The 12,049-nt window shown below is 42.0% G+C and overlaps 1 protein-coding gene across 5 annotated transcripts in view; it reads right to left on the bottom strand.

The window, feature by feature from the left end:
• Window positions 1–12,049, bottom strand: part of LOC136433270 (pleckstrin homology domain-containing family H member 2-like) — a 69,528-nt gene that overhangs the window by 39,615 nt on the left and 17,864 nt on the right. For all 5 annotated transcript variants that reach the window (XM_066425297.1, XM_066425298.1, XM_066425301.1 and 2 more), the window contains exons 3-5: window positions 8,513–8,662; window positions 4,961–5,044; window positions 4,123–4,204 (exon numbers count right to left, since the gene is read on the bottom strand). In XM_066425297.1, coding sequence (XP_066281394.1) covers window positions 4,123–4,204; window positions 4,961–5,044; window positions 8,513–8,662 — 316 coding nt within the window. The remainder of the gene's footprint in view (window positions 1–4,122; window positions 4,205–4,960; window positions 5,045–8,512; window positions 8,663–12,049) is intronic.

Below are 12,049 nucleotides of genomic sequence, written 5' to 3'. Positions count from 1 at the left end.
TTTAGTTGCCCTGGAACACTCTGGTAAGTCACTGTAAACCACAACTCTCCTATTGGACTGTGATGTCACCAACACAAAACATCTTCAGATCAAATTGAGAGAATTGGTCTAATTCAGTCCAGTCCTGACTGAATGGTGGGGGTAGGGTACCGGTATGTGGGAGTCTGACCAACATCTAACTAGAAAACCTTTCTCTGAGATATTCTCTTAATCTTAAAGAGGCTAATTCAAATGTTCTGTATCAGTGTATGCTGACAGTATGCATATTGGTAAAGGTAAGGAGAAGCACAGAGAGACCTATATCTGTGAAATGTACCATCCAAGAATGTAACAATAAGTCAAAAGTAAACTTTTACTATGATGTACTCTCAACAAGTCCTGTGTGCACTATTTCTGGTATCTCATATCCCTTTAGCCTGGGTACCATCCTCTTTTTTCTACCGGGGCTCCTACATTCGCTACCCAAAAAAAATAGGGTAGCGAATGTAGGACCCCCGGTAGAAATAGGATGGCACCCAGGCTAATATCCCTTTACACTGTTAGTAAAGTCTGACATACACGTAGGACCTTATAGCTTCTCTACTGAACTAGTTCTCACCTGTTTCCCATCATTCCCTAACATGCCCCTCAGGACAGCCTTACCTTTAATTGTCCCTCATGCCCTCCCAGATTCCTATCTTAACTGCGGTAACCACATTAAACACAGGTTAAGCCTACTCAAGGGCACAGCTTTACAGTCATGGATGGGAATACCTGGGTGCAGACAGGCTCACAACTGCCACCAGACAGGTGTGTGAAATTCTAAGTTACACACTGAAATCAGTGAAATTCTAGGTTACACACTGAAATCGGAAGGTTGAACATTCAAGTATTTCTCCAACTGCCCTGGGGCTGGAGGTATCAAATCTTAATCCTGTTGCCCTTGACCTGCATTCCTGGCAGGCCCGGCCTGGATGCTAACAAGCCCTGGAGGATGAGGAGAAGGCTCAGTCAATACCCAGCGCTCCAGGAGTAAGTCACATACTGGGAGCTCTCAGACTACTGTGGGATTGTGGATAACCAGACTTGACAGAAATCTTTTATCTAGTTTAGTTTCATTTCATTGTAGTCTGTTGGACAGGATCATATTACATAAATTATTAATGATAGTGATAGGGCACATCACTAATGGATTTTCTCAATAAACCAATGAACCAATGTTAACTGATGGCAGTCAATAATTCATAGCGGACAGTAAAACTTTTGGCGACTTCAGCTACTGCAAAAAAGTTGTCAACTTTTCCTGTCAGATGGCAAAGAAATATTTTCCCTGCTTGTACTAAGTTGTAGTACAGCCACCTTGCCACCAACCCACAAAGATGAAGAACCAATGAAAATTTTCCATACAAAAGTCGAAGCCATGTGATTCAATCCAGAATTTCTACCTGACCAAATGCAAATTGTAGCCAGGGTGCCATCCAAGTTAGTTTTCCTACAACTAGCGAAGAGTATGGGAGCTGCGGAAAACTAACTAGGATGGGACCCGGGCTATACAAACTGTGGCAACTGTTCCCAATGAAACAGGAATGTCTGTCTGTCTGTCTTGCTTCAGTCCTTTTTGCTAACCACAGTAGTACATGTGCATGCATCTTAGATTATAGGAAACATTCCAATCACTTTGCTGAAATCACTGACTGTTAGGCAGAAACTTGCAAATTAGCTTGAGTCATCCGGCAGGAAAGTCTGTCAACTCATAAAGGCTACTGTAGTTTGAAAGAGCGATACGCTCACAAAAGGAAGAGAAATTCATGTGTAAAACTTGAAGAGGTCATCCAACTCTCTATGATACCTCTAAATTCCATACTGAGCACTTTTTAGAAGGTCCTGACAATGCTGTCTACTCTACTCTCTGTATTTGGCCGCTGAGAGAACTAAGCCATGTAGGAGGCATGATGTATCTTTTACTGTGTGCTTTGATGATTAAACTTGGCCATGGCTTGCCACATTCAATAAAGGAGGTTTAAGAAACAAACTGCGGGGTACCACCAGTCAGGTTCCAAAGGTTGGAGAAAGAGTCATCAGATGCCTCCTGTATCAAAGACAAGACGGACCTCCAACAGCGAGGAGTGATCTGGGCTGTGTGTGCCTTATGTACCAATAAATGGGAGATGACTGCGTATGTCATGGTCATCCGTTGGATTCCTCTTATCTGAGAGACAGATACGGCACAATGACAGATCCAATCATCGGCCACCCTGACTGCCACTCACAAGCAGTGTCTCACTACCCACACAACAATGCTCCCTGCAGAGAAGAGAAAGGTCATGTCCATGAAATGCTTTCCAAGAAGCAAAGCCCTGTCACCTTCAATATATCTGTCTTCCTCTGTTGCGTCATTACAAGTAGTGAGATTACTTGCTTTAATTAATGTGTACCATATTGTTGCCTGCTAATTCATGGGAGTACGTTTGTTTCCAAACATACTTTCAACTTTTCAATATCACAGCTGACATTGACCCTGCGTCTATCATGTGAGATTTCCTATAAGCTGGCTTACCCCAGACAGGACTTGCCCTCCCCATGACCCATGATGCTCAGTGACTGTCTGTCCTTGTCTGTACCTCCTTTAGCATGCATCAATAACACCAGAACTTCCTTTGAGCTGGATAACACCAGAGAAACTGGCCTCTTATCTCTGCCAGTTCCCAGAATAACAAATTAAGAACTAATGATTTCACTGGTACCTATTGCCTGTCTGCATCCTCTTTTCCTATAAGAAAAAAACAGGCCCTGACAAAAAGGTTATATGGACTGATTAGGATCCTTGCAGCAATATCAGTTGTACTTGGCACAGGATGCTTGTTCCCTTTGCCTTATTCAATCAGTTCGTGGAAAAGACATTCTTTTTTTTTACTAATAAGGTCTCTTCTGAAGGCAGCGTGTAGAAAGCGTGTACAGTATCATTAAACTCTACATTGACTGAAACTCCCTTTCACATTGTGAAGAACTCAAATAAAGAAATAGAGAAATAAAGGAATTGAGTTGCTTCTTTAACCACATGTGTTACAATTTATTTCTATCCTTAATTCATAAATCACAACATGCTTGAATGATGTTATCAATAAAAGAATAAGTAAAAACATTACTATGGTTGTGAACCACTTTTCACATATGATTATTGACTTTGAAGCTATTCTTGAACCACACATTGGTAAATGGTGAGTGGCAGACAGAGAAGTACTGCATGTGGTTTTCTTCATCCAAATTAGGGAAGGATGGTTAAACCTGACCTTTTCGCATTTTAGGGTATGATAGGACAAACTGCACATGGAAAAAAGACAGGTTTAACGAGCCTGGTTTAACTGGTTATCGTTAAAATAATGCCTCACAAACTAGCTATGTCCCTCCTACCCTTCAGTTGACAAAACCAGCTGACACTGTTCATGTGACCTGTGGAATTCTCCAATCCTGCATGCCCTGACTGGTTAACATCACACATTTGAAACACCTGAGTTATAGCAAGATACACAGTCAGGTGGGGCAGATTAACAGTGTGTCTAACAGGCTCGGACTGGGCAGGTACCTGTGCTATCAGGGTTGATTAAGGTGAAACCTGGTGATGGATCATCTTAAGCCCAAAGTAAAGTGGTTTAGCAAAGTAAATCCAGACTTTAAACAAGCCAGTCCACAACTTTGTAATATCTACATTTACTTGTTGAATGCGTCTGTAACAATTCTTTGTTGGCACAACCATTCCACGTACCAAAAAAGAGGATATTCAAGGGTGTGCGCCTTTTTCAATAGACGAAGTTTTCCATTCAACTCTGTTGTATTTGAAAATGCTATGTCCACAAAGACATGGTATGGGTGACTGTCAATCTGAATTTAGATGGTTACTGGCTAGAATGGGTCTGACCTGTCCAGTAGCTTGGGACTTCGAAACAGCCGGTTTTCAGGATATTTTCAGTCGTTAACATAGCCACTCCCTGGAACGGAGGGGGGGAAAGCACCATCCTGAGGGTTTATCCTTGTCCATAAACTTGACCTAAGTAACTGGTGAAAGGTTGTTACAGAGGGGGCATACGCTCAAAGATGTCCTACAGAGCTGACCTTTAACTACCGGTAGTGAGCAAAGTGACTAACCTTGCAATTTCTTCTGCAGGGACTCCAGAGCATACATGGACTGCTGGTGGGTGCGGCGCAGTCGCTCGTTCTCCTCTTCCAACTGGAACACAAAAGCGCAACCTTCCCATTCATGACCTTCACAATTTGTGATGTATCAAACCACCTAGTAACTCATCATACAACCAGGCAGGAACAGATCTGTATAACATCCATATTCAAATCTTTGTTGCTAACAGTTCAATACCGAAGATGCCATTTTGATCACACACGAGTGCAAATGATACTGAGGGGAAGCACATTCCAATGTAACATCACACTGACAACCATGCGTAAAATAATCCCAAGGAAAACTTGTACTAACTACTCCTGGCTATCAATGGGTTACAAATATCTGTAACAACTGCTGCTGCATTACATGACATTAGAGGGAAAATACCAGTGGCACTCTGTACATGACAATTCTCCAAATTCTCCACATGAGATGTGTGTCATTCACAGTTGTGCTGTTGTCCAGGCCTTCCTCCATGAATGCAGCTTTCATCAGAAATATGATCCATGATGTTCACCACAGTCATGGGAATTATGTGGTAGTTTCCCATTTCCCAACTCCCTCCATCAAACCAGACTGTGTGTCATATTATACAGCAGAGGTTGACTCTAAAGGAACTCTGACATGGTAACTAATACCCATACAGTCATAAAACCATCATCACAATGTATATCAATCTTTCATTTCTGTTCCTTCACATCTTCCTCTTTGACTTGGGACGACTTAGTCACAATCATAATTCAGTGTCTTAGGTCTTAGACATGGAAATGGCCCTTAAAATCCAGAAGCTAACATGTCTAATCTCACCTCTCCCAGCTTGTTGTAAACCCATTCCTTGATTTTAGCTGCCTTCTTTTCTACCATCTCTCCTTCCTGAGCACGAAGTTCCTTCTGCAGAAAAAAAAACATGTACACAAAATCACATGTACTGGTCCGGAAATAATTTTTCATACTACATTGTATATTGTTATTATATGCAAAGTATATCAATACCAAGTTTGAATGTAACAATCATGCAAGAATATCTGGTTGACAACTGCTTTTAAACTGAGGAAATCTGGTGAGAAGGAAAAATATACTTTTTTTTTTTTTTTTCTATGCTTAGCACCATTTCTTAGCTTAGCAGCTGACCCGTAACTATATAGTAGGGCGCTGGCGAGGGACACTAAGGTGGCGATTAATACAAGTCTTAAATTTGCGTTTGTCCTTAAGAGTCACAATGTCCTGTGGCAGAGAGTTCCAGAGTTTAACGGTGGCTGGGAGGTAGGTTCTTCTGTGTGACGTTGTGGACGACTTGACGGGTTCCAGAGCGTTGCAGTGTTGTGATCTTGACAAGCGGGTTTCACGTCGATGTACGTACGGTCCCGGGAGTAGGCTGATGAGTGGTGAGGGAGCGTTGTGGTTGTACATGCGATGCAGGAGAGTGAGGGCCCCTACGTTTCTACGTTGTCCCAGGGGCTGAATCTGGTTTCTGTCCAACTCATCTTGTGGGAGATTTATAAGTCTTATGGCTCTTCTTTGAATTGCATCAAGCAGGTCCAGTGATGTGGGGCAAGCTCCCATCCAAACTGTAGAGGCATATTCCATGCAGGATCGTACCATACTTTTGTAGATGGTGGCTCTCTGCTGTGGAGACAGGTAAGGGGCGGCTCTTCTCAGAAGTCCCAGGCGTTTTCCTGCATCCGTCGCCATCTTCTTTATGTGGTGTGTCCAGGACAGTTCCTTTCGGATCGTTAACCCTAACAATTCAGCTTCATCTACCTCTGCAAGAGTAGTATCCATAAAGTTGAGTTCGGGATGGTTTCCTTCTGCGTCTTTTAAATTGCTGACTGTCAGGCATTTGCACTTAGATGCGCCGAAGAGGACATTCCAGCAATCTGCCCAGTTCTGGATTTTTTGCAAATCTGTGTTCAGCGACAGAGCTGCTCTGGCTCTTTCTCGCCTCTCCATGATTCTCATGATCGATGAGTCGTCGGCGTACAGCATTGCTGTGTTTGTTAACTTTTCTGTCAGGTCATCGATGTAAATGATGAAGAGTAAGGGACCAAGGATTGAGCCTTGGGGGACTCCCGCATTTATGAGTCTGGCGGTAGAAGTTTTCCCACTGATTGTTGCTTTTAGTTCTCTATCCGTAAGGTAGTTCTAAAACCATTTTAGCACGTGACCGTCCACGCCAATGGCTTTCAGTTTGGCAATTAACCCCCTGTGCCATACGCGGTCAAAAGCTCGACTTATATCGAGGCATATCAGTCTGCTTTCCTGTCTTTTGTCCTTGGCATCATGTAGATGTTGAGTGACGTATGTCAGTGCGTCTGCAGTGGAATGACCAGCCCTGAAACCGAATTGTTTGTCGCTTATGAGACTGTTCTTGTCGATATGCTGACTCTACTTTAAAGGCTTACAGTCAAAATCCCCTTATCTAAATGCACACATCAAAACAACACCTGTCACCACATTTTTTACAGGCGGCCATCACAAGGTCACCTTTTCAATGTAAGACTGTTTGCCCAAATTCTTTCACACTTGCCCCTGAGTTAAGACCTTGCATGGTTAGAAACTGTCACATGTTAACAAAAGGCTACACTGTAGATGTATATACAAGAATGTTCTGTTTTTGACATGGTTTGTGAAAAGTACCAGTCCTTCCCTCGCTATCAGTGAGGCTGCTGACTGTAGAAGGAAGCTCTCCATGGTCTGAGCAAACAGTCCCCTCCCCAAAGTTGACACACTGTCAAGTCAGCCCTTCCACAAGGAAACATGTAAATCCTTGGCAAACTGTTACAGAAAAAATACTAGCTCCAGCCATGGAGGACATAACAGGTGTCAGGTCTGGGACCTCACAAATAAACATCACAAAGGGCTAGGTACACAGCTTGTTAAGTCTTACTCTTAGGCACATGCATAGGGAAGAAACTTGAGACCTTGTCCTTGCATGACCTTACTACCTCATTACATCAGTACTCATTAGAATGTTCCTGAAAGGAATGCTTTATCAGGTTTAGACCGGCACAAGTTATTTCCTGGCCTTGGTGAACTTGTAAACTGAATTATGACAGGTTGCAGAATTACATATCCCCAAAGGAAGAACTAGCAGCAGTCCTGCCAACATTTGTGGGTACAGCGCATCCTGACAACTTCCAAGGCCCACCACTTCAAGTTCCTTCTCTGAATTGTTCTCAAATACCAGTAAAATGTACACTGGTACAAGTCATCTACAGTGTAGAATACATGTGGTGCCAGCTGTACTCATTGAATAAGAGTCATTCATGAACTTAGAGCTTCAGACCCTTGTTGGGAGACATGTCTTTCAATTCTGTATGGTTAGGGCACTCTTTCCAAGATAATACAGTAATAATACACAACTCTTTAAGGCTATCATTCTCCACCTTGATTCACAGAAAGCAAGTTAAGGACAGGATATATAGTTATCTATAGTTGGAGATCAGTTGGGATCAGTGGCCCTGTGAATACTTGTGGCTTCAGTGTTTACATTTACCTGATCTCCTAACTTGTAGTAGGCCAGGACCATGACTTCTTATTAACAGGAAAGGTGTCAGTGTCAGTAGCCACATTTGTAGTTTCCTGAAACTCTGGTCTAGTTCACATTCTCCCCTATTGTCCTGGACTTCCACAAGTGGCTGGAATTCATGTCTTTTACAATGTGTTGTTGTCTGAGCAGTAACTGAATTGAAACATTTACTCACATGGCTTAAGGTACATCTAATTAGCCACTGTTTGCCTCTGGTTTTCTGCATTTAAGGTCAGTACACATGGCAGGATGACCACTTGAGGAGACTACACGATATAATCCTTGAGTAAACTTGTAAGACATGGGGGTGTGACCAGGTGCTCACACAGGTGACAGCAGTCGAGGAGGGGAGCAAACCTCCTGCTGAAGATTTAATTACTTTGTCCACGACTACAAACTGCACGGTGCCGTCAAACCACTGATGCAGATTTTCAAGAATTTGTCAACTGAAGATAATCTTAAAGAGCTCTAGCAACTAGTCATACTACTTAAACAACCTTGACATGGATTAGTGCATTCCTCAGTATAATTAATCCTTCTCTTTTACTAACAGGTCAACAGGGTTGCTGCTAAAACAATTCAGTGTACCTGGTGGGTTGAAACAGGTGTGAGAAAGTAAACATGTTCTGACCTGTTGTCTTGTCTAATGAGGTAAGAGAATTGAAGATAAGGGTTTCTTTCTTCCTATTCAATAGTTTCTATTCTACCCTTCAAAGCTGCTTTCACATCATTAGAGTTCTTCAAAAGTAAAAAAAAAAGAGTAATACATGATGGACCTGAAAATGACAACAATGCTAATGACAGGGATGAAGATAAAAGTGAAAGTTTACCTGCTCCTCCAGTTGTATCTCCAACTTGAGGATGATGTCATCCTTGTCCCTGCAGGCTGTCTCCAGCTCCTGGATGCGCACGAACAGAGCGCTGGTGGACTGCCGCACGTCGATGTTCTGGGTCACCTGCTTCTGCTCCATCACCCGTACCTGAGGAACACGGAGGAACAAACTATGAGCCTACCACAAGGACACAAACATCAGCTGCAATGTAATCTTTAAGTTTGACCTGCACACATAGAATGTAGTACTGAATATCAATATTGTGTATTACTGGGCAATACTCTTGCCAGGGCATGCCATCACACCCTGAAGCGAAAAATGCCAGTTTTTGATGACAGATATTCATCTTAACTTTGGGTACATATATCATGAAGGGAGGGATTGCCTTTCATGTTTGATCAATACAGGACTGGTTAACAAGCTGCCAGGGAGATACTGTCTTAGTTGCATTTCCTGCTTTGGTTCTTCAGCTAGGTACCTTACAATGAACCTTGATAGAATCAGATGTAGCACCTCTTTTACAATGTCCGTTTAAAAGCAACAATGTTGCCTTCTAACTTTAATCTATAATAATTCTATGACAAGTCAAAATGACATTTTACCACCTGACGGAATTAACTGTAGATATACGTGCTGGATTGGCACCCACCCTTTAGGGAAATGGAGAGGGCAGCATCCTCCATTAGCCAGCAAATCATACTGTAGGCCTTCAATTCAATTTAACTTCAGCTGAAATGACTGTGATACCACAAATTCTAAAGATGGATATAGGGCCAGGGGCTTTCTACTTTGACCTGCAGTTCATATACTTATGTACCAGTCGATAGACTAAGCAGGGGATGGTAATATAACAGTACAGGGTAGAAGTAAGGGTCAGATAGGTCACCTTCATATTGATCCATGTCTGGGACAGGCTGATTCTGAAGGAGGTATGTCCTTGCTACATGCACAATTTATTGTATCTATAAACCACTACAGAACTGATATCAACAGTTAACAGTGGATTTTGGTATTCAGTTCTTTTGGTACTCTCTATGTCTATGTTATAGAAATCAAAATAAGGAGGACTACACAATAACAGCTATCACCAAGTTTCAAAGGGACACAGACTACTCCCTGTACTGAAATTTTACAATTGCTCTGACAGTTGCGTGATCACAAATGTTGGTTGCCCAATGGTGAATCTACTGTAGCAACAACTGGGACTAACTTCCCCCTAGTACAGCTGTCAGTGTCTCCAGGACTTCCTACACAGACACAACCTCTCGGTTGACTCACCACTTACAAATATCAAAGTACAGTAGCTTGAAAGTATGCCAAGACGTTTTTTCAAACAACCTGTGGATCACACCAGAGGTGCATTATTTAAACAGTCCATCTAAGATGAGATGTTTATCAAGGAGAGCCTGCTAAGCTATAATCAGTAGTGAATGCTCTCCTAAAATACTATTCTGAAATAAACTGTCTTTTGAATAATTTCAAAGTCTTTCAAATTGTCTTTCAAATAACCCTTCAAATAATATATCGATGTAGGTAATAAAACTATGAAACATATATAGCTTTATCAACTGAAAGTGACAACTCCCATGCAATAAGGTTTATTCTAATACTCTGGATAGCTGTCACAAAGTTTTATCATGCAGTATTCCATCTCCAATAGCAATGTAGTAAATATTGTGTATCAAGAAGGCGATCAATTTGTGAATCAGTTAACCTTGTACAGTACCTTGACTTGAATCTTTTTACAAAATCCATTGCCACAGACGGTACATGTACAGATATACATGTATATATGTATGTATGAAAGGATGATCCTTTGCAGGAGGTGGGTTGTCAGTAGAGCTAGGTCTTGAGTGACATACCAGGAGACAGGTGTGACCCTCCTGCCAGCAGCTACACAAACACTCCTGTTTACCTTTTTCACTGATTCTCCTGTATAGTCTGTACATGGTGCTTCTGACTCCTCTAACTACACATCATGGTCAAAACAGCTCATCGAGGAGGTTACTTAGAGTCAAGCAGGCCAAATTCGCATTTTCCCTTTCACCACAGTCTTTTGTGTACACACCCACAGTATGATTCAGACATAACGTTACATGTACTCAGAATGCATTAAGTTTGGAATACAGAGATACAAATCTTGCAATGAAACGACACAATGGTAACTAGATGGGAAACAATTCAAGAATGGGTTATTATAAATAGAACAAAAAGAAATTACAAAGTTCATAAATCTAAGAAGACAATCTTATTTGGGTTGATATAACTTTATAAGCAGCATAGTGTTTGCTTCCCAAAAGTTCAAAGAAACCACAAATCCATCAACAGCATCTAATTATCATGGAGAGTCAGTCCATATGCTACATGGCAGCTTCTCCTCCTTCTGCTAACCTCTTGTCATCTTCACAGGCTTACCTTCCACAATAATTAATTTCAGGATGGACATATATTCGGTCTAATAGAGGTCACTGGGGCAGGGTTACAGGTATTGAGGTCAGTAATGTTTTCTCCCCCAGAATACAACAGCATGTAACCAATCATCCTGCAGGAAACATGTGCTTGAACCTGATAAAATCTCTTGAACTTATCCTTATCAGCCTTCCCATAGCATTCCTCCTCCACCCACACAGTCTCCCCCAGCGGCTGGCACCCCAAACAAGGCCTGACATCACCCACTCACTCAACTTCAGCTGTTGCTCAGGTTAGTGGAGTGAAAGTTCTGTTGTGGAAACTGTGACATCCCTCAGGACTTCCAAAGTTACTCTGATTTAGCCATTTCCTCCTGTTTGAGCACCATCTGAAGCGAGTTGTTACCACAAGAGATCTCCCATGATCATTTGAAGCTATGTAATGGGTTTAACCTTGCAAGAACCCTCCACCTCCCCTGCCAAAACTCAGAGCAAAAAGTCACTCCCCCTACTTTCTCACTGAGCCACAAAACTCTCTATGGTTAGATTATATCTTCTTTTTTTTTTATTCAAAACCTCAGAGTGCATATTGAGTAACAGAAATAACAGTGAACATGGAGGGAGTTTGTTCAGGACTTGAGCCTGGTCCCTCACAAATGGATGATGATGATGAAGATGATGATGATTTGCAAGACTACTAACCAGGCAGTACACTAGCAACTGCTCTGTACTTAGTAATCTGAACCTTGTACAGCATTACAACCTTTAAGACTTACAGGTAACAAAGTAACAAAGATCAGAATCATTGTAGCAAGAATGGAGTGCTTTCACATCTGTCTATCTCTGTAAGTGAGTGTAACAATAGCTTTACCCGGCCACCTCATGTTCACTCCTTAATCTGCTGATAAAGCTTCTAGGGATTCAGATGTAAGGAAGTTATATGTCCAAGACTTAAGACCACCAAAAAGTTGGACAGTTTCCACCTGTCTGCCAGATTCAGCCTGGTTATGCTGAGATAACAGACATAACAGGTGGGCAGAGCCTCTCCCACAAATGTGACCATGAGATGATGTCAGCTATCATGGATGCCAACAGAGGCCACAGGAAGTTTTGGATCAAGGAAAAG

This window comes from Branchiostoma lanceolatum, chromosome 4 (genome assembly GCF_035083965.1).
Source record: "Branchiostoma lanceolatum isolate klBraLanc5 chromosome 4, klBraLanc5.hap2, whole genome shotgun sequence".
NCBI lineage: Eukaryota > Metazoa > Chordata > Leptocardii > Amphioxiformes > Branchiostomatidae > Branchiostoma > Branchiostoma lanceolatum.
Note: the sequence above shows the minus strand (reverse complement) of the source record. Positions and strands in the feature narration are given on the sequence as shown.